Genomic DNA, 21,502 nt, shown 5'->3' on the forward strand with positions numbered 1-21,502 from the left:
TTTGTCTGGCTAAGTGCGTGCTCTGGAGATAACTTTCTAACAAATAGGTCACTAAAAGGTTTGGATATTCCAACTTGCAACATTTTGATACATTTTGTCTAGCTGTGGTTTTCTATGCTGGGAATCAGGGGTACGGTGCGGTGAGTTGACCGCAAAGTCTGTCTGGCGAAATAAATGAGAGCTCTTTTGAGTTTGAAATCCTCTCTGTTGTCTGCCCTTTTTTCTTGCGTTTTGCTCGACTTGGAGGACATAAGCCAGAGGTTCCCGCTATTATTACTGAAAGTATAATTGCTGAACTAGTTTTTGAAGTGTTTATGTATGTTTTATTTGTGCAAATATTGGGTGCAATTAGCAGACTAACCCAGCGAACAAAGCTGACGGACAGCGAACGAAAATGTGTTCGATAAAAGGGTGCTCTGATCAGTTGAGAGAACTAGATTATTTTGTACATGTACATGTATATAATTACGGAGGCATTGAGGCGAACATCTAACAGCCATAATAAATTTACCCCTAAAAGTAAACAAGAAATTCTTTTAGAAAAATCCCAGAGTCCGTAACGTAAATGAACCAAGGTTTTCAAAACGTTTTAATGTAATGTTGGGGTTCATGTCAAGTTTTCTACAACACCGCCACGTGCTGTGGGCAGCATACTGCGTGCAAGGCGATTCCCTATAACCACGTGCATTCGACACGATTGAACAGGCGATGGAAAACTTTGGGGGGAATTGGCTTCGCTGTATCAGTGTAATGTACCGCTTCTTGTGCGACCCTGTGCGAGCAGTACGTCCTCAAAATAAGTACATGAAAACGGAAAATACAAAGGCCCACACAGAAAAAAGAAATCAAGTTCTTTGCATGAGATTGCAGAGGTCTTCTACATCGATGTTGGCATGCCATTTTCGCGATGTCCATAGCCGATCCAGTAAGCCCCTCCCACTGCGCACGTGGGCAAATTAACACATGCTCCTCTCCAATGCCACGCTGCATTTTCCTATGCTGCACACATGTACATGTAACACCAACGCGCGGGGAAACTTGCCAGGATCGCATCGGGGAAAACAGTGGCGGTTTTCTTTTGAAAGTAGGGATTGTAAGTAGGACAACAACAAACAAAAATACGGACAACGGAAACGTTACTACTTATGCTAGAAGTTTGATATGAAAAGGTGTCAGGAAGTGTTTTGTGAAGACATGAAAGACAAAATGTCTTGTTATTATCTTGTCGGAAGCATCAGCGATTGGTGTTGCAGTCCGGCGTTAAAAAAATGGGTTGGCTTTACTGCAAGCACTCCCAAAGCAGAAGTAATATATGTATGACATTATTGCTTGGCATATATACAAGCTACTTTTTTATAGTTTTTTTTGGCAGCAACTTGAAACTTAACTTTGAGAATACACTTTTGTTGTTAAAAAAAAGTTTTTTCCACCTTTATATTTTATTGCATATCACCACCGAATATTCTTATTCGAAAATGAATATTCGAATATTCGATTATCGATCGAATAACCGAATATTCGAAAATTCGGCACAGCCCTACTGTCCATGTATATACACGAGCCTGGGAGTGCCACGGCGGATGTTTGGCTCCCTGTACTGCATGCATTCTAAGAGCAGAAACATAATACCGTCCTTGCTCATGCAGCAGCTGACAGAACGAGCTGCTCGGTGCAAACCATTGATCTCCATATACACAGACCCACTCTTGCAAACAACAATTTAGCGCTAGCAGGGGAGCTGGTTACGTACCTAAACGTAAGTTGGTGCATTTTCATGGTCGTTTCTGTAAATTTTGTTATCAACCGACAACCTATTTTTTTGGTATTTCTTCTATTATAAGGTTTTTAATTTAATGATTTCCGATTTGTCTTCTGCCCAAAAAGAGCGTATCGGGATGCAAAAAATGTGATCGGCAATTTCGGCAGCGTATCGGGCGAAAATACTGCGTATCAGCTTGATACGCAAGCTTGTACGTGGGGAGAACCCTGCGTGGTGCATGTGTTTCGTACGTCATTTAGGGGATTTTATGCCAGTTTATTTTTTCTACTCTAGAAAAAAAAAGTAGTTTCCATTCGAATATTAGGCTTGTTTCGGTATTGCATTTATGATACCACGGTATCCAGTGACAAAAAAAACCGCGATATTCACTAAAACCGCAGTATTATGTATCAGGGAAAAAAACAACTAACCACCAGGCACCACGTGCCGAGTTGATAAGCCGCTGGCGCGGCATATCGCTGTAACACTAAGAGATTATTAAAAATGAAAAGCTTACTTTTTGTGGTATTGTATTGTTCAAATTTGTAAGTCATTGACATGACAAGATCCACTAAAAATAATGCAGATCGTCGACCGATGCCTGAGGCCTAGGCTAGGCCGACCACGCGACGATCCCCCTATCCTAGCGACCGTATGCTTTTCAGTTGGTATCCATTGTGAGCGATTCAATATTAAAAGCTCATGCAATTTATGCCGGCCACTAGGGCTGTGCCGAATATTCGAATATTCGGTTATTCGATCGATAATCGAATATTCGAATATTCATTTTCGAATAAGAATATTCGGTGGTGATATGCAATGAAATATAAAGGTGGAAAAAACTTTTTTTTAACAACAAAAGTGTATTCTCAAAGTTAAGTTTCAAGTTGCTGCCTAAAAAACCCATAAAAAAGTAGCTTGTATATATGCCAAGCAATAATGTCATACATATATTACTTCTGCTTTGGGAGTGCTTGCAGTAAAGCCAACCAATTTTTTTAACGCCGGACTGCAACACCAATCGCTGATGCTTCCGACAAGATAAACAAGACATTTTGTCTTTCATGTCTTCACAAAACTTCCTGACACCTTTTCATATCAAACTTCTAGCATGAGTAGTAACGTTTCCGTTGTCCGTATTTTTGTTTGTTGTTGTCCTACTTACAATCCCTACTTTCAAAAGAAAACCGCCGCTGTTTTCCCCGATGCGATCCTGGCAAGTTTCCCCGCGCGTTGGTGTTACATGTACATGTGTGCAGCATAGGAAAATGCAGCGTGGCATTGGAGAGGAGCATGTGTTAATTTGCCCACGTGCGCAGTGGGAGGGGCTTACTGGATCGGCTATTGACATCGCGAAAATGGCATGCTAACATCGATGTAGAAGACCTCTGCAATGTCGTGCAAAGAACTTGATTTCTTTTTTCTGTGTGGGCCTTTGTATTTTCCGTTTTCATGTACTTATTTTGAGGACGTACTGCTCGCACAGGGTCGCACAAGAAGCGGTACATTACACTGATACAGCGAAGCCAATTCCCCCCAAAGTTTTCCATCGCCTGTTCAATCGTGTCGAATGCACGTGGTTATAGGGAATCGCCTTGCACGCAGTATGCTGCCCACAGCACGTGGCGGTGTTGTAGAAAACTTGACATGAACCCCAACATTACATTAAAACGTTTTGAAAACCTTGGTTCATTTACGTTACGGACTCTGGGATTTTTCTAAAAGAATTTCCTGTTTACTTTTAGGGGTAAATTTATTATGGCTGTTAGATGTTCGCCTCAATGCCTCCGTAATTATATACATGTACATGTACAAAATAATCTAGTTCTCTCAACTGATCAGAGCACCCTTTTATCGAACACATTTTCGTTCGCTGTCCGTCAGCTTTGTTCGCTGGGTTAGTCTGCTAATTGCACCCAATATTTGCACAAATAAAACATACATAAACACTTCAAAAACTAGTTCAGCAATTATACTTTCAGTAATAATAGCGGGAACCTCTGGCTTATGTCCTCCAAGTCGAGCAAAACGCAAGAAAAAAGGGCAGACAACAGAGAGGATTTCAAACTCAAAAGAGCTCTCATTTATTTCGCCAGACAGACTTTGCGGTCAACTCACCGCACCGTACCCCTGATTCCCAGCATAGAAAACCACAGCTAGACAAAATGTATCAAAATGTTGCAAGTTGGAATATCCAAACCTTTTAGTGGCCTATTTGTTAGAAAGTTATCTCCAGAGCACGCACTTAGCCAGACAAAAGAACCGGGTCAGCGCACCTGTGCCCTAATTAGCCCTCCAACAATGCGCCCGCCGGAGCTCGGCTGGCGATTTTTTTTTTTTTTTCCTGAAATGTCACCCTTCGTGTTTTGGGTACACAGCTTATAATACATCCCCTGTGGGCAAACAAGGAAATACTGCTTTGCACGTGTCAAGCTGGGGCGTGTGTATGCCGCGCCCACGCCCATTATTTGCATAAACTTAAATATGCATTTACAATTCAAAGACCCATATTTCATTGAATAAAGACATTAAATATCATAGGTTTTTTTCTTGGAGTTTTTGGTTGTTGAGAATAAGTTTATTTAAAATGATATAAAATCATTTCCTCAATTCTTGGTGACAAAAGTGCGACTTATTATTATAAAAGTGATCTTTTTATCCTCAATACTGTGACTAGGAAGTACACCGTTTTGTAGACTTCAAGAAGCTTCCAGTAATAGATATGCTCGGTTCCTGTTTGCGAGTTAAGGGTCGGAGAGTCACAATAGCTGACGCCACCCGCCGTGTTTGGGGTTCACGGTTTAATACGTCCCCCATGCAAACAAGGAATCCTTCACTCTAGCTTCTCTGGTTATTGTTAATCTTTAAATTACTGATATTGAAGAACAACTGATTGTTGTCAAATACCTGACTTACCTGTGAAGAAATCATGCATGGCATGCTGACGTGCGCAAGTACGTTGACTACATGTACATGTATGGCATATTTTTGCTTTTGAGGGAATTTGGAATGGCCAAATAACCGAATATTCGAATATTCGATCGATTGGAAGGTCGAATATTCGAATATTCAATTATTCGAATTGACTCAGCCCTAGTTATGTCGCATCATATTCTAACCAGGTATTCTTCATTAAGAAGAAAGGGTAAGCTATTGTGTGTACTATGTATTCCCTTAACCCCTCCCGCCTCTCTCAAAAAAGAAAGAGATCTACCGACCAATCCTGATATTTTTCATGTGAGGGCAACAAAACAGTTGTTGTTATTGGCCTTACATGTACATGTATATTCACTTACTTAAAATAAGTATTTTTATATATTTAACAATTGTTGAATGCTGTGATGTGGAATATGCCATTTTTAACACCTGGGGGCGCATAGCACCTATGCGTCTCGAGGGGGTTAACAGCAGTCAACAATTCGTGCCAATAAGTCAAAAACGATAAACGATTTTAACTTACTATGCAAGTAATACATCCATGTGGTTTAGCCCTTGATAACTGCAGCCTTTCCTGCCGGACATGAGTCTAAGTGGTTGCATATTGCATGCAGTTCTCAGTCGAAATGAACTGAATGTTTTTAACCCTGTACATTTTCAATGGACCGCTTTCGCTATTTGCCACCAGGCCCATTTACATGTAAGCGCATGCATGCATTATTATGATTCATTAGTAAAAAGGTCCGTTCTCGACCAATGAAATTACTGTATCCAAGCACACGACTTACAAGTAACAAATTGTTTGTGACCTTATCGTGAGATGTATTGTGTTGTATTCCAAAAAAGTAGCAGTGTCACATCCATAGTCAACAGGACAAGTATAACAAGCTGTAACAAGCAACAAAGCTGACAGATGTGATCCAAACAGCATCATTGACCCGATAATTGACAATATACAGTCGAGTCTCGTTAATACAAACTCGTTCGGACCTAGCCAAATTGTTTGTTATATCAGAATTTTGTATTAAGAGGAACATCAGTCCCATTCATTGTGCACATAAATACACAGTCGGGACTAAGGCTTTAAGTTTGTTATAACCAGAATTTTGTATTAACAGAGTTTGTACTAACGAGATTCGATTGTAGTATTTTTGTTGTCTTGTGAATATTTTGCTCTAGAACGCTGTCCTTTCTGGGCGCTTGGTCTCAGTAACGTTATGATCAACAACCAGGAGCTTGAACCAGATGCAGAGGGGAAAGTATACATTCCTCATGAGACAGCTGTCTACTTCAGCTGCAAAAGAGGATTTGAATTAGTAAATAACAATGGAAACACTCCTCGATGTTTGATGGGAGAGCTTCTTGATTACACACATGTTCCAGCCTGTTATGCAGGTAAATTCACTTGTTACAAAACATTTTTTTAAATTGTTGTGTAATCATTTTTTTAACACTTTATGATTCTCTTTTAGGTCCGGCGGCTAATTCTCACCCGGTTTTACTGTTCACGCAATGTTTCTCAGTGGTTTTCTAGGTTTTTCAGACCTGCTGATTCCGAATCTGGATGATGCCACCTCGGGATCCTTTGGGGAAATTGAGATATTCAAGATGGCTGCAATTACATACATGTATATATCATATATATATATTGTAATTTTAAACAGGGCCATACAACAGCTTTCATGTAGTCTTGTGCCTTAATATGCGTTTTAGCGATCAGTTAATACACTTTTACCTTTCCTTTTTTTTCATTTCTTTCGAAATTTTTTTAATACAGTGGAACGTCACTATACCGAACACCACTATACTGAACATTCGGCTATACTGAACGTCATGCTTTGCTCCCGAATTTTGTGTACGAAACGTACCAAACATTGTTGGTTGAAAAATATCAACAGAAGAGTGACAAGTGGCTATTATTTCCACAAGGAAAAAAAGGGAAAAGCTTCCCATTGCTGTAGGTACATGTAGTTAGCTCAAAACTGTGTAATAACATGATTAATTATTCGGCACATGTTCAAAGTCATCTTTCAGTAACTACTAGGGCATGCAAGGTGAAGTTCTGAAGTGCCCTATTTATTAAAAAGTGAGTTGACCGGAGTACCAGCAGCTTAAAATCGCTAGTACAAACAATTTCTGTGGATCCCACGATGTTCTTTATAGCGTCGTTCCACTGAACATGGATTTTTGTGTGTACAGTAGGAGCAGCCATTAAATCTAGAAGTTTCATATGTCTATAACATGCTTTACCAGGTATTGGCTTTAAGGCAAAACCCAAGTTTCATAATTTATATTCGTAGTATTACTGGTCTAAGGAAAAATATACATATTGAACATGAAGAAGGTAGACAAAACACAATAATGTTCATAATGTTCAATTTTGTTCATCATGTTCATTACAAACTCTTCACACAAATGTTCCTGCAATGAAAAGGAAATATACAAAATCATTTCTTGTCATGCAGCAGCTCAATTATCTGCGTTGTCAATATCCTGGTCAGCCTCCTCGTCAGTGTATTCAGCTTCATCTTGTGTTTGTCGGTTATGACCGTTGTCTACCTTGTGACACCTGCAGAAGATGATACAAGCTAGCCAAGCCCTAAGACACCCACACTTTGCTGTTAAACACAGCTGGCTAATAGCGCATCCGCATCCGCATTACCAACCTGTGATTGCACGTGTTACTAGACTGCTTTGCTTTCTCCAGACGTTGCTGACAGATGATTTTGATTACTTAACCTTGTTCTGTGAGACATTGAGTGTAATACTCTGAGGAGGTACAGGTGTGTTTAGTTAATGAAGCTCGCTTCCCTGCTCTCCTGCACGGCACTCTTGATGCTGTACTCCAAGATCAAAGAAATGATACACCTCACTTTGCTCTAGCTTAACTAAAAATGTAGCTCACGAATTTGTCAACGTAGTCTTGCACTGTACTGTGAGATGGCCAGTGGATTATCCATCAAATGGCACATCCAACGATTTGGAAAACACCGGGTTGCTGCAAGGTACGCGCAGATTGTTCAAACTTTAGTTTCCTTTTTTCAGTGTCGATTTCGATGTTGTGATGTCATTGTTATCATCAACCGTTGACGTGGGTATTGGTTGAAAATGTTCTCCAGATCTATTTCCCATGATGCCATCAAACCCATGACTCTAGAGTAGATGATTTCAGTATTGAAGCTTGCTCCAGATGCAAGTCTGACATGTTTCTTGTTTACTGCCATGGTTGTCAATTTATTGCTTAGAGAAGCATGGAAACCTTTCAGCCAGCGGGCTTCATATGCAGTCATTCGTGCCTTGCAAATCCGGTTTGTTAGTGTGACGTCACCTCCAGCAATTTCCGCACGGTTGGAACCGGAAGTTAACGCAGCTTGAGTGTTTGTAGCCAATGGGCGCTAGTAATCAATGGTGTGCGTGCGTGAATGACGTTTTTACTAACGAACTAGATAGCAGCTGCGTTATCAACATTGACAGATTTTGGGAATATTTTCCCAGTAGTGGTATTGATCAAGCCATCAAGATGTTCATTGGGATTCAGGGAATCAATGCAAGTCTTCAGCTGTGTCTGATATTCTCTCTGTCCTTTGATTCCTTCCGAGCTGACATTTTTTCCTTGTGTGTTATGACCTGCCCAGGTTTTATCGCATCAGTCATCATGTCAGCTGGTCATCATGTGACTGGAGATGTGAACAGGCTCAAAGCCAACCTCTTCAGAGCAGATGGTTTGAGGGTAATTCCTACAAGACCTCCTGGCCAATGACCATAATGCATTCCTATGAACATGTCTCACCACGTTCCATTCCACAAACCCTGTTTGTGACGCATCATATGTTCACCTCTCAAGAAGCTTGCCAGGACCTCCTGAGGTAGACTCTCTATAGATCTGAGGAAATACAGACCATATCTGGTGTAGTTAATGTGATGTGCTGCGAAGAAATATGGCATCATTTGACTAACAGTCCAGACATGCAGCGGCCGGTCTGCCTGTCGCTAAGCTCCCACAAACAGCATCATGATGAGAATCGGCTTGATAAGATTGTCAACCCAGAGTTTTGCTGTTCTACTACAAGCAGCTATATTGCCCAGAACCACCATCAGATCTTGGTGGTCCTCCATCCTAGCTTGAACATCTTGCAGAACATCTTCTGTCACCATTCTCAGCACTCTTGTGTTCTGTTGGAAGTTTTTACCCGTGAGCATGCGAGTATCCCCTCCAATTGCAGCTTTCATACATGTAACTTCCTCTAATCCACTTTCAGCCGTGATCTTGAGCACCACTTACACATCCAACAAAACTCATGTGCATGTGGATGCCTTCAAGTCGTGGAATGAAATTCTGAAACATTTCTGGATATACCCATACAACGTCAACCATGACATGGTACAGCTGCTAGTCTGCTGTAAATATTGTAAAACCCTGACCAGTTTGTCTGGTGAGTTTCTGAGCTTGAACTATCACCGTCATCATTGTGGTGGGGTCAGATGGCATCATATCGATGAGAGGTGTGTACACGACTTTTTTTCTTTGTTGCACACTTTGCCCTTGCTCAAGTAGAATCTTTGTATTGAAACCACCAAATTGTGATGATGCTGATTCAGCAGCAATGGTCTGCAGAATTGCAGATCCAACTTGTTTACATTCCTAAAAGATACAGTTTGCTAGGCCAACACCTTCAGTGGCAAGACATACCGCTTTACTTCACTTTGAAACATCACCCCATTCACCGGCATTTTTGAAACATTGTAGCATTGAACTGTAATATCCTATGAGGCATCGCTTTTCATCTCTTGTTATTGACTCTTATGCTTGTCACAGTTGTCGACACTTGGCTGTTGCTGTGCCAGATCAAGGGTGAGCGCATGTGTTGAATGAAGACCATTTTGGGATGAAGTGTTGGTATAAAAGTTGTCTACCACTGCTTGAACAAGACTGACACTGGAATCAGAGATTCAGCTTAACTCTTTGGTTTGGACAGCCGCTGCTGCAGCAGATGCCTTGAATCTCAATACTTTATTATAGGACATGTAGGAACACAATACTTCAAAGTCATAAAAATGTTCGATCAAGGTTTCTTTCCTTTAAAAGAACACCCAGAGCTATCTGAAGTGATGTTGGCCGCCGGTTGGCAATTACTGATGATGTTGCCAATCATCACTGCTGGCAAGGTGGAATCGAACAGAAACTAGTAGTGACTGTAATGTTGAACTGCATTATTCGCCGGCTTTTGTTGCGTCAATCCTTGTTTTGTACACTTTGTTGTCGGGAGTGAGCTTTTTTGACTCTTGAACGATCTGTTTGGCAACTTTTCTGATTGAGACGTCATCGTAGTCTTCTAATCTCAATAATTCAGACAGTTTGCTCCAAAACAAAATGATTTTGGCAAGTCCAGGTGATGATAATACCAAAAGATCGCTGCCAAAGTACTCTGTCAGTTGATTTAGTATGCTTGATGTGGGAGGATGCCACCATGTGTTCGGTACAAATGATAAATCTCAACTGATATCCATATGTGGGACTTATCGGACTAGGCAAACTTGCTTCTACAGTTGTCATGATAACAGGCATCAGCAGCATGGAGATCGCTTACTGCAGCATGTAATCGCACTTGCACTTGATTTGCCTAATCATCTTTCTGATTATCGCATACATCAATAATCATACACTAGAATGACTTATTTGAATGTCTTCTTGTCTGAACCACATTCTACACAACAAAGATCTACGCTAACGATCGTGATGTCGAGGGTCCGGACTGATTTTACAGTTTTCTCCGCAGAAGATACAGTGCTCCTCTAAACTGAATGGCGCTAGATTAGAGCGATAGGTTCGCTTACTAGGAAGTTGTGGTGATTGCAGTGTAAACTCATCTTTACATTTCAAATATCGACGTATGTGTGAGGATGATGATGACGACACACAATTGCGATGGCATTTATTAACTAAACAACTGTTTTCATCCAACTCTCTTTGAAGATCATCATGTAAGTCATCCGATCAGATTTTACTTTTGGGTCTGTTCCTGTTCTTTGTATTCGATCACAGGGTACCATAAACGTGTGTTGGCTATAAGGCATCTATATTGTCCTCATCTATATTGACTGTCCCATATGACCCAAATGGAACAACAATTGTTTTCTCTATAAATATGATAATCAGTGTAAACCAGATGGAGGATTTTTATACACAATGCTGTTCACAACTCTTTCGGCGACCACCTCAACAGCAATCTTATTTTCTTGGTATAAAAAGTATTTGGTTGTTTACTTTTGCTTTTGCCTCCTTTGATTAGACATTAAAATCACTTGAGTAACGTCATGCAGTATTCCTAATATTCATTTCTTGGCGAATTGAGATCCGCAGCGTTGTTTAGCTACATGTAGTTGAAAGATCACCTTTGACTATGCCAGAAAGATACGTACCGGACTCATTGATTTGTTATTCAGATGTCGAAATTAGATACCAATTATATGCTGTCGGCCATTTTGAAGGCCATTTGGCGACCGAATCGAATGTCAAGAAAGAGAAAGGCCTGGAAAATTCTGTTCATAGAATATATTGGCATGATAAATCTCCTAATTTGTATTTACAGACATCATAAATTGATACCAAACTGTACACAAAAGTTTCAATATGGTAAATTTTAGGCATCCGCCATCTTGGCGGCCATTTTGAAATCGATATTAGAATTTAGAACAAATGAATTTGATGAAAATATGAAAATGAAATTTTAAAAGTGTATCCACTGGTCGCTAAAACGCATATTTAAGCTCAAGATTACCCATCAAAGTTTTTGTATGGGCCTACTTAAGATCACAATATATATGATATATATATATATATAGTGGCAGCCATCTTGAATATCTCAATTTCCCCAAGGATGCCGAGGTGGCATTATCTAGATTCGGGATCAGCAGGTCTGAAAGGCCTAGAAACCATCAAGAAACATTGCATGAACGGTAAAACCAGGTGAGGGTTAAAATAGGTATTTGGCAACTTCGTTTTAATTAATCAAATGGTTGATTTTTTTCTGTTGCCCGATAGCTTGACTATCATTTTCTCAGATATCCCACCCATCTGTCACAGTGTCAATATTTCTAGCTAACAGCTCATGTATGATTCCTGTTGAATCATGTGTGGAGTTTGTAAGGTTTATGGTTCGGGACTTCTGTTTGTTTTTGCCCTTGCTTCATCGAAAAGTGAAAGGCAACCTTCATTTTCACAAACTGGTTTTCAATTAATTGAATAAAAAAAGGTAACTGAGTAAAAGAACAAATGATTGATTCATTTAGCAATGTTGGGGCACATATCAGGGGGCCAATGCAGAACAGCTTGGAAGAATATTGTGTGATTTATACAGCTTGTAACTAGTTCTCGGGTGGTCGTGCTGGTTTGTAAAGAGTGCATAGATTTCCCTTCCAATTATATTGCTTAGAAGCTTTATGAAACTGCCCAATTGATACAAAAAAAAAGTTTCTGGTGTAGCAAATTGTAACGTACGTGGGCAGGATAAATAATGTGATGAAGCAGCATCAAACATCTGGTTTAAAACCAGGTGCACGGACGCCGATAATAGCCGGAGCCGAAGGCCAGGGCTATTTCTCCGAACCAGTTTAAACCAGACGTTTAATACTGCTCCATCACACTATTATTCCCATTCCTAAATACCTTTTTTGGTCTAACAATTTTACGTTATATTGCTCACCCTGTTCAGGGGCCATTTATATGAGCAGAGCGTGTGATTGTCGTTATCGGTAACTTTCAAAATGTTTTAAATGTTGAAGTCCCTGTTTCGTCACCTTTAAAGGGAATATATATGGGTCATTCTACATGTATAAATTTGGAGTCCAAAAGTGTGAGATTTTGGTGTCCCTGTTACACCTGACCTGTGTGTGATTTGACAAGGAAATTGAAATTGACTCCCAACTATTTGTATTTGTTTAGCAGGTACTTTGCATTACATAATCACTCTTGGAGGTACATGTAAAAGTCATTAAAGAATGTGTTCTGAATTTACAAAATTTTACATCAGATGTAACAGCTACACCAAACAAAATTGGACCCCACATTTATAGAATGACCCATATATATACAACATTTGCAATCTTCAAAAGACAAAACTACCAAATTATGTTTTTCTCAGTGCCACTTTTGGCATTAATTTTTGTCATACATCATTCAAAGTAAGCATAGTCATAGTCCTTATTGCAGAGATGTGCCCCGAAGTGTGATGCCATGATGATGTTATCCTGGGTCACGTGACTTCATCACAAACATGCATATTTTGAAGTCCTTTATTTACAGAACTGTAAGTCCGACTGGGTTGTTACTCCGTATGTAGGTAGACCGGGATGTGTTATAGGTAAAAATTGAAGTGACTCATGATGACGTCATCGTGCGATTTCATATGCTTTTTTGAAATTTTTGACCTTTAAGCCATATCTCACGAACGCAACATGCAAAATTCAAAATTAATTTTGTATTTTGTTTGTTAGGTAGTAGGTATTTGCACAAAATTTTGAAAAACGTGTGACGTCATGATGACGTCATAAAAAAATTGTAATTTTTAAAAACACATATAAGGGAAAGTCCGATCGTCGTAAAACTTGGTGGGTTGCTAGATAATGGTACTAGTATGAAAAATCTGACATGACGTCACCATGACGTCATCGCATGATTTTTTACAATTTTTTTTATATTTACTTTTTCATTCCGCTTCCAAAATTTCACACTTCCTTTCATTGGATTGACTTCAAGCTTAGTACAAACCAAGACCACATTGCACAAATGTGCACTGAAAAGTGTTATCAAGATGATATCTTCGTAAGGAATGTGACGTCGTCATTACGTGCATTTTTAAAGGCTCATATTGAGAAAACTATCAGTCCAAATGTGTCAAAATTGCGTATGAAGGTAGTCCAATGCTCTGATTTAATTGACGATAGTATATCTCACAGACGCTACATAATAAATTAGAACATTCTTGTTTCGTATACTTTGAAACGTTGTACATGTACATGCATCTAGTCTGGGACGTGTTATTGATAAAAAAAACCCCATAATGCGGAAAAGCCCTATTAGTCAGGTGGCATATGGTCGGAATCGTGACCGACTGGTCCAAAGCACCAAACTTGGCAGATAGATTCTTATAGCCCTAGAGAAGATATTTAGAAGGGGTGACACCTGAAATTCTTTTGGGAAGGGTGCCTTATTTGCATAAATCGTTAATCCCTGTCGTGTAATATATTTATTCCCATATTTGGGTATATTTTTATTTTTTTATTTTTTTGAAAAGTGTATTTTGGTGATTCTACTTGCATATTCTTACTTCAATAACATTTTGTAAAACATATAAGTGACTGAATAATTAGGAGGACATAGTAAAGAACCAAAATTGCTACTATTTTACCCTAAAGTTACGCGCATTTACCTTTTCCTCAGATATCATCAACTTGTCTCGCCAAACGTGGGTATTGATGAGCTTCAAATTCACAAAGTTACTTACTGGCATATTTACCCTAACAAAAATAAGTGGAAAATCAAGTGAAAATTGATAACATCTTGATGTTTAGCCCAAAAGACCAAAAAAGGAGAGAAAATGTGGTGTCTGTAAATTGGGCTAGTACGGGAAGGGTATTAAACAAATTCAACGAAATCCCCCTCATAAGAGATTATTGTTGTTTACAATAATTTTGTCTACGCAACGTTTTCTCAACAATAATTTTGGGAATTTCCTTGAACTTGCTCCAGTGTTCCATGTTAGGCAACCCTTCACATACTTGTTAGCCTAATTTATGGACACCTCGTTTTTCCCTAGTTTTTGTTTTTGGGCTTAATATCACAATGTAATCATTGTTCACATGATTTTGCATAAGATTTTATAGGGTAACTGTACCAGTAAGCTACTTGGTGAATTTGAAGTTCATCAATGCTGATGTTTGGCAAGACTAATTGATGATATCTGGAGACAAGGTAAATGCGCGCAATTTGAGGGCATAATAGTAGCTAATTTTGGATCGTTACTATGTCCTCATAATTATTCAGTCACTTATATGCTTTGGAAAATGTTATTTAAGTAAAGATATGTAAGTAGAATCCTCAAAATACACTTTTCAAAGAAATAAAAAAATATAAATATACCCAAATATGGGAATAAATATATTACACGACAGGGATTAACGATTTATGCAAATTAGGCACCCTTCCCAAAAGAATTTCAGGTGTCACCCCTTCTAAATATCTTCTCTAGGGCTATAAGAATCTATCTGCCAAGTTTGGTGCTTTGGACCAGTCGGTCACGATCTTGACGAAAATTAGATCTAAGCCACCTGACCATGTGTTCTGTTGCAAACAGACATAGATCTCTAGTTATTATTATTATTATTATTATTATTATATTGACTAATTGGGGAACCGCCATCACATAGGGCTGGATAGCTCAGTTGGTAGAACACTGGAACTGCTATCCGGAGGTCACAGATTCAAACCCCGCTCCAGTCAGTTTCTTTGTTCAACTTTTCAATTGTTATAATTCACCTAGTGAGTTTCCCTGTGTGATTCATTTGCAAGTTAATGAAATTATAGTAATTCTCTGTATTGAACAGTCCGGTGCCGTGATCCTTACCTTATGCATGGTAGCTTCCGCCTTATCCAGGGCGATCGTTATGAGCATGGGTCCACCATAAGGTACGAGTGTAACCCAGGTTATACATTACAAGATCCAGCCGCTGAATATTCCCATTGTGATGATGGCACATGGAGCAGGGAGATACCACCCGTATGCCAATCAGATGAAGGTAAGGCAGTGGAAATGCCGAGCTGTAATGCCATGGCTCAATCAACAACAAATAAAATCATAAGGAAAACCCTGCATCACATTCTTATTGTTCAATTTCACATGTAGGTCCTTCTACATGTACGTACTTTGATGTTTTGCAGGTAATTTATTTGAAGTGCTTCAGTTGTAATTTCTTGTAATACTGCAAGGAAATGTGAAGGTACGAATCACAAGAAATGTGTCACATTCTGATTTTTTTTGGGTCATACCGACACAAATTATTGTCATTATGGATTCCTCCCAAAGTGCCTTGTTGCTCGTAACTTTTTTTAATGGCTATCGCCTGCGGGATACAAATTTGAAAGAACAGAAAATGATTGGAAATTAGTCACAGTTAAAGAAGATATCTGTTGTTCACACTTCGTTTTAATAGTGAAAGATAATGGATAGAAGGGAACCAAGATTCAGGAAGGGAATTCAAAAGTATGAGGGAAAAAAACTTGACAAATACACGTATCTCACATTATTAGCCTGAGGAACCTACATGTAGATGAAACCTGTTGAAAAATGACAGTGATCAAATACATTAACGTTGATACCGGTAGGTGGCAGGAGAGTCCCAAAATTGAGAGATATTCTGAGGTAAGTCCATGGAATCAAGAAAGAACTGATTAACTTGTTGTTTATCTGATTTGCGTTTTCAGTACCTGACGCACCTGTGGCAGCTGCCACATGTCCCACACCGTCAGTCCCCAGTGCCCTCATCTACCACCGTGGCCAAAACATTGCCACAGCAGGCTTTGAAATCATCTTTGGTAATCGTGATGAGATTGAGGTTCGATGTAATACAGACTTCACAGTCAGTGGCAGGGAGGCAGTGACCACTACTTGTTGGAATGGAGCCTGGACTCCTGCACTACCACGTTGCGGTAGGACAAAGGGTCCTTAATTTTTATCGACTGTTTTTGCCCTGCAGGATAATTTTTGTAATAGATAAATTGGTGTGGGTTTTTTTCAGCTAAGGTTGCAATTAATTGAACTGCCAATTTATTTTTGGGGTGCTGTAGTCAAATGGTTACCGTGTTCGATTCATGTGCTGTGGTACATGGGTTCGTGATGGTGGGATCATGGTGCTTGTGCTCTTGAGCAAGGCACTTTACCATTATTGCTTCATCCTTTGGATGGGACGTAAAGCCGTAGGTCTTGTGCGTTGTGTAATGCACGTTAAAGAACCCAGTGACACTTATAGCTAAGGAGAAGGGGTTTGTCCCTGTGTTTCTGGCAGTGGCCGCAATATGTGCCGCAGCACCATGAAAACCCGGTGCTACGTAAAAGGTCTCATATTTCTCATATACTTTATTTACCTTTCCTTAATAGTAGACATAATTTCCAGCGCCTTGAGTACCTAATTGTTGGTAAATACGTGCGCTGTATAAGACTCTGTTATTATTATTATAATTATTATTATTATTTACTGCATTAAGAGATTAATATCAAATGTACTGACAATGAAATTGCTGAAAACCAATTGCTTTCTTACCTTTTCCAGAATATTTCTATTATTTCAGCCAAGCACACTAGTCTGTTTAAAGGAGTCTTGCAGCTTTTCACTTATTACTACTTGTTTTTGATCATGGCATGAAAATGTCTAATCACATCACACAACTTTGTCGCTCTCTTAACTGGCATATCTGCAACCTTAGTTGGATCAGGACATTGCTTGACTTTATTGCTTGCAACAATGCTGTCCGTGCCCCAATTCTGTCAAAGCTGGACTATTGCTGCTGTCTGCTAAACTAGTCTCTAAGAAAGACATATATATCTCGTCAAAACAGATGTGCCTGGCTTATCTTTCAGAAGCCCAAACACACCCATACCTGCTCAAACAATTACACTGGCTCCCAGTCGCCCAACACATTCAGTTTTGTACATCGGTTCACACTTACAAATCACTATTAAAAACACTGCATCAGATTATCTTTCCTCTAATCCAGCAGTATTGTATAACTCCCTTCTGTCTGCTCTTCTTCTGCCATGTCTGCTGGAGAGTCCGTTGTCATCCACAAGTCGCTTAAACAGGCTGGTGACAGCACCTTTTCCTTTGCCGCCCCCCCCCCCCCCCCCCCCAGTTATGGAATAGCCAACCCATCCCCATCAAAAAATCAAGCTGTCCTCTTTTCTTTGTCTTCTTTCCCTTTTTCATTTCTTTGTTATAGTATCCTTTGTCAATTTGGTGCTAAAGTCCAGTTATTATTATTATTATTATTATGATTTAATACCAAATCTTAAATGTGTTTGTTTTTTTTGATAGCGGTTACATACAAGCGCTCTTGTTCTCGTCCTGGGAAGATCACGAATGTCAGACAGTATGGTGACGATTCAATCAAGCTACTTGACACCCCTCGCACCTCATTCTTCCATGAATCCACCATAATGTCGCGGTGTCAGGATCCATTGAAGATGAAACTGGTAACTGGTCCGCTCCGCACCTGTAATGACGGCAGATGGACTGGACCCGTGCCAGTATGCTGTACGTTTTACTTTGATTAATATTTGATTGAACAAAATATTGTCTTGAGCCAGATTTGAACTGGCGACCTCCGGCTCATACTTTGGTGCTGCATCAACTGAGCCATTTAACCCAATATGCAGTACCTTAATTTGTCCAAAAAATGTGTATGTTCATAGAACCCATGTGTGCCAAATTACGTTGCTGACCCTGAGAGTATGTGGCAGGGCCAAATTTATCTTGTATATTTTTCATGTATGAAGTGTATAGTATATAGGAGTAGCTCCCCTTTAGAACAAACAGAAATCATTTTAGTTTTACTTAAGATTCCCCCCCCCCCTTTCTTGGTAGTGTGTCCCCCTGGTTGTTTACTTTAGCCCACATGTTCCCCCTATAAAAGCTGCCACATGGTTAAGCCACACTTTAATCAACCAGCAGACCAACAGAGACAACTTCATAGTATACATCTTATGTTCCTCCTAACTGGAGTGGTGTGTCCTGTTTGAGCTCTGTCTGCTCGAGTCATTTGATTTCTGACAGAAGTGTCTTTAAGGTCCACTTTATATACAACACTGTGTTGGTTAAATACTTTTGGGTTTTTTTGGTTTGAGTCTTTGGTTTTTTAGGTTTAAGTTTTGGTTTTTAGTCTTTGCTCTTACTTGATTTTCGTGGTCTTAGTTTTATAATTATCTGGTCATTTTGAAAGTTCTTGTGAATAAATTCTTTTTGTCTTTTTCTGTTCGAAATCTAGAATTGTGTCCCTTGTTCCTATTAATTCAATTTCCTCGCGACTTTTTCCTTCAAAGATCCCAAGTTTAGTAAATTTCGTTAGTAAATCCCCATGTAGAGTCTGTTTAGTGCGAGTTTCCCCAAGTGTGTCATTTTTCCAGGTTACAAGTACACTACCTTTATTACAAAGGCTCACTTTTAATGAAATATAGTGTATGAAATTTAACAGTGAAATTCAGTAGACAGGCCAGAATTTGAACCTGCGACATTCAGAATACTCTACCGACTGTGCAGGAATACATTGGTTTCCCAATTTATCAATGCTCTAGGGCAGTACTCGGAGACCATGAAATCAAACATGATCTTTGCGATTTTGTGCACCAAGATCTAGCGGTGTTGCTTAAAGTAGTATCCTCTTTTCCTATTCATGGCAGTGCGAGCATTAACTAGCTTCAGCCTCCCAGCCTTAGATACCACGCTCCATCAGTTCATGGCTAATGGAACCTTGCTCATCTACCCTGGTGTTGGTCAGTTGAATGTGGATTGCATCGTCTCCAGCGGTTACCCAGTTTTAGAACAGAGTCACTCGCAAGAACGGGTTCCAGGTGGTCGAGGACAAAAGAAGTATGGTGTACCTGCAGAAGGTCATTCAGGGACTTACATCTGTAAGAAGTTTGGATCGCCAACTGCATTTCATCGGCTTATGATACAGGTAAGAGGTAAGTCCAGTTGTCAATTTATCTTTATGAGTAACTGCCAGTTTAAAGTTTGTCGATTTTCAATTCAGCTTGACTGAACCTTACTTTAGAGCATTTTTGTGATGGATAAATTAATGATCCTTCTGAATGCAAGTAAGTTGCATTAATGGTCCACAATTCATATTTGACATTGATACGAAGTTGTGTAATAGTTAAAGGCTTGTTTTTGGAGTGCATGTTAGTAATTTTCTGCAGTGTTATTATTTTCTGTACTTTTTTTATAGCCGTTTCCTGTTCAGAGCCAAGTCCCCCGTTAAACAGTCGTCGTATCGGTGATGACTTCCGCCTAACAAAGTCAGTATCATTTAAATGCAACGAGGGCTATGATCTCATCGGGGAACGGACGATCAAATGCAACCTTGGTAAATGGTTGGGAGAAAAACCACGCTGCAGAGGTGAGTGAATGAGGCTTCCATTCTACATGTACATTCTGAGTGGATTGTTTGAACAAGAAACACTATAGCCTAGCTATTGCCATATTCAGGTACATGCATCTCGCACCTGATGACTTTGTTTTTTTGGAAAGTTCAAAAGAGAGGATGCTTTGGGCTCACCGCTTTTGAAATTGCGTAGGTTGTCAGATATGTGACAGGTCGTTTTATAGAGACTATTGAGGGAATGGCAAATGGACTTCTTATTCAAATGGTGATTTATTCATTACCTGTAGTACAAAGACAAAAATATACATGTTGTCAGTTCTTCGCATGACAAGGTAAATCCTCTAATTAGAAATGAAACAATGTTTAGACTTTAAATCAAAAAGAAAACGTTAAATATTAAGTAAATCATTCAGTAATGCAAATTAAGTTATTTACACTATTTACAAAAATGTGGAAATAATATGAATATAAATCAAGCTTTGAAATTCCCGCCAAAACTGTTCTTGGGACCGCCATGAATTAAGGATTATGAAACTTACAGTTAATAAAATAAGCACTAATTATAAAAGGAAACGGGAACAAAGTATAATCTGAAACTACAACATTTATCGGTGTTGGACTTCATGCTTTGGAATTGACCCATCGGTGATCGTTGTCTCCCGAGCAAAATATCTACCTCTCTAAGTTATTATTTAACATAATGAAATCATTACAAACATGATAAGCTTACACTTTATAAGGATATATCTAAAGTATAAAGTACAGTTAAATAAGAAATGGAACTAAATCAAACAGTCATTTAACACCTGTAGTACGAAGACAAAAATATATATGTTGTCAGTTCTTCGCATGACAAGGTAATGAGGAAGCCCGCGAAAATAATTTAACAAGGCAGAACCACCGAGGGTGCTACACAAAAGCCACATTGCGTAACATGTCAACACAAAAGAATTAAAGGGGGGTACATGTATGTTAAACTCGATTACATTTAAAGGAACTATATGTATACTTGTCACATATACATGAAATGTGGATAGTGTTGTGCCTCTCGCATTATGAGAAAGACATTTCACTTGTTTTCACCAGTTTCTGTGTTTGCATGGCCAGTGAACAGTTTTCACTAGAATGTGCACATATATTTAGAGATTTAGAGGTTTTACACGTAGATTAAAACACTTGATGAATAACCTGGCATGACGTATGGTTGGCTTTATAATTGGAATCTTTTTCAAAAGTTCATAAGGAATAATTGCTTATGGTTTCTTGTGTTCCGCAACCAGCTCGGGACTGTCCTGAGATCAACATGGCACACCTAGACCCCAACCTACGTCTCACGATAAATGGAGGCAACTCACCAGGCTCAGTAGTGATATTTACTTGCCAATCCGGATTCCATCGGGTAGGAGAAACACGCCTCACTTGCCAGGGTGGCAGCTGGTCTCTTCCCTTCCCTACTTGTGAAGGTGAGGCTCTGGTCTATTTGGAAGTCAGTCAAACAAGTTATTCTGTTTGAAGTAACTCGGTAACTAACATGTACATGTATGTGATTCGGTTACTCAGTAACTACCATGTACATGTATGTGGTTCGGTTACTCAGTAACTACCATGTACATGTATGTGGTTCGGTTACTCAGTAACTACTATGTACATGTATG

The 21,502-nt window shown here is 39.4% G+C and overlaps 1 protein-coding gene across 6 annotated transcripts in view; it reads left to right on the forward strand.

Annotated features, from left to right (window-relative positions):
• Positions 1 to 21,502, forward strand: part of LOC119721063 (sushi, von Willebrand factor type A, EGF and pentraxin domain-containing protein 1-like) — a 72,775-nt gene that overhangs the window by 44,884 nt on the left and 6,389 nt on the right. For 4 of the 6 annotated variants that reach the window (XM_038190945.1, XM_038190944.1, XM_038190946.1 and 1 more), the window contains 7 exons: positions 5,876 to 6,091; positions 15,299 to 15,490; positions 16,176 to 16,400; positions 17,783 to 18,001; positions 19,144 to 19,428; positions 19,692 to 19,862; positions 21,128 to 21,310. In XM_038190945.1, the coding sequence (XP_038046873.1) occupies positions 5,876 to 6,091; positions 15,299 to 15,490; positions 16,176 to 16,400; positions 17,783 to 18,001; positions 19,144 to 19,428; positions 19,692 to 19,862; positions 21,128 to 21,310 (1,491 nt within the window). Of the gene's footprint in view, positions 1 to 5,875; positions 6,092 to 15,298; positions 15,491 to 16,175; positions 16,401 to 17,782; positions 18,002 to 19,143; positions 19,429 to 19,691; positions 19,863 to 21,127; positions 21,311 to 21,502 lie in introns of those variants that run through there. The other 2 variants (XM_038190948.1, XM_038190949.1) reach the window with 2 other exon arrangements.

This window comes from Patiria miniata, unplaced genomic scaffold (genome assembly GCF_015706575.1).
Source record: "Patiria miniata isolate m_02_andy unplaced genomic scaffold, ASM1570657v1 HiC_scaffold_9, whole genome shotgun sequence".
Taxonomy (NCBI): Eukaryota; Metazoa; Echinodermata; class Asteroidea; order Valvatida; family Asterinidae; genus Patiria; species Patiria miniata.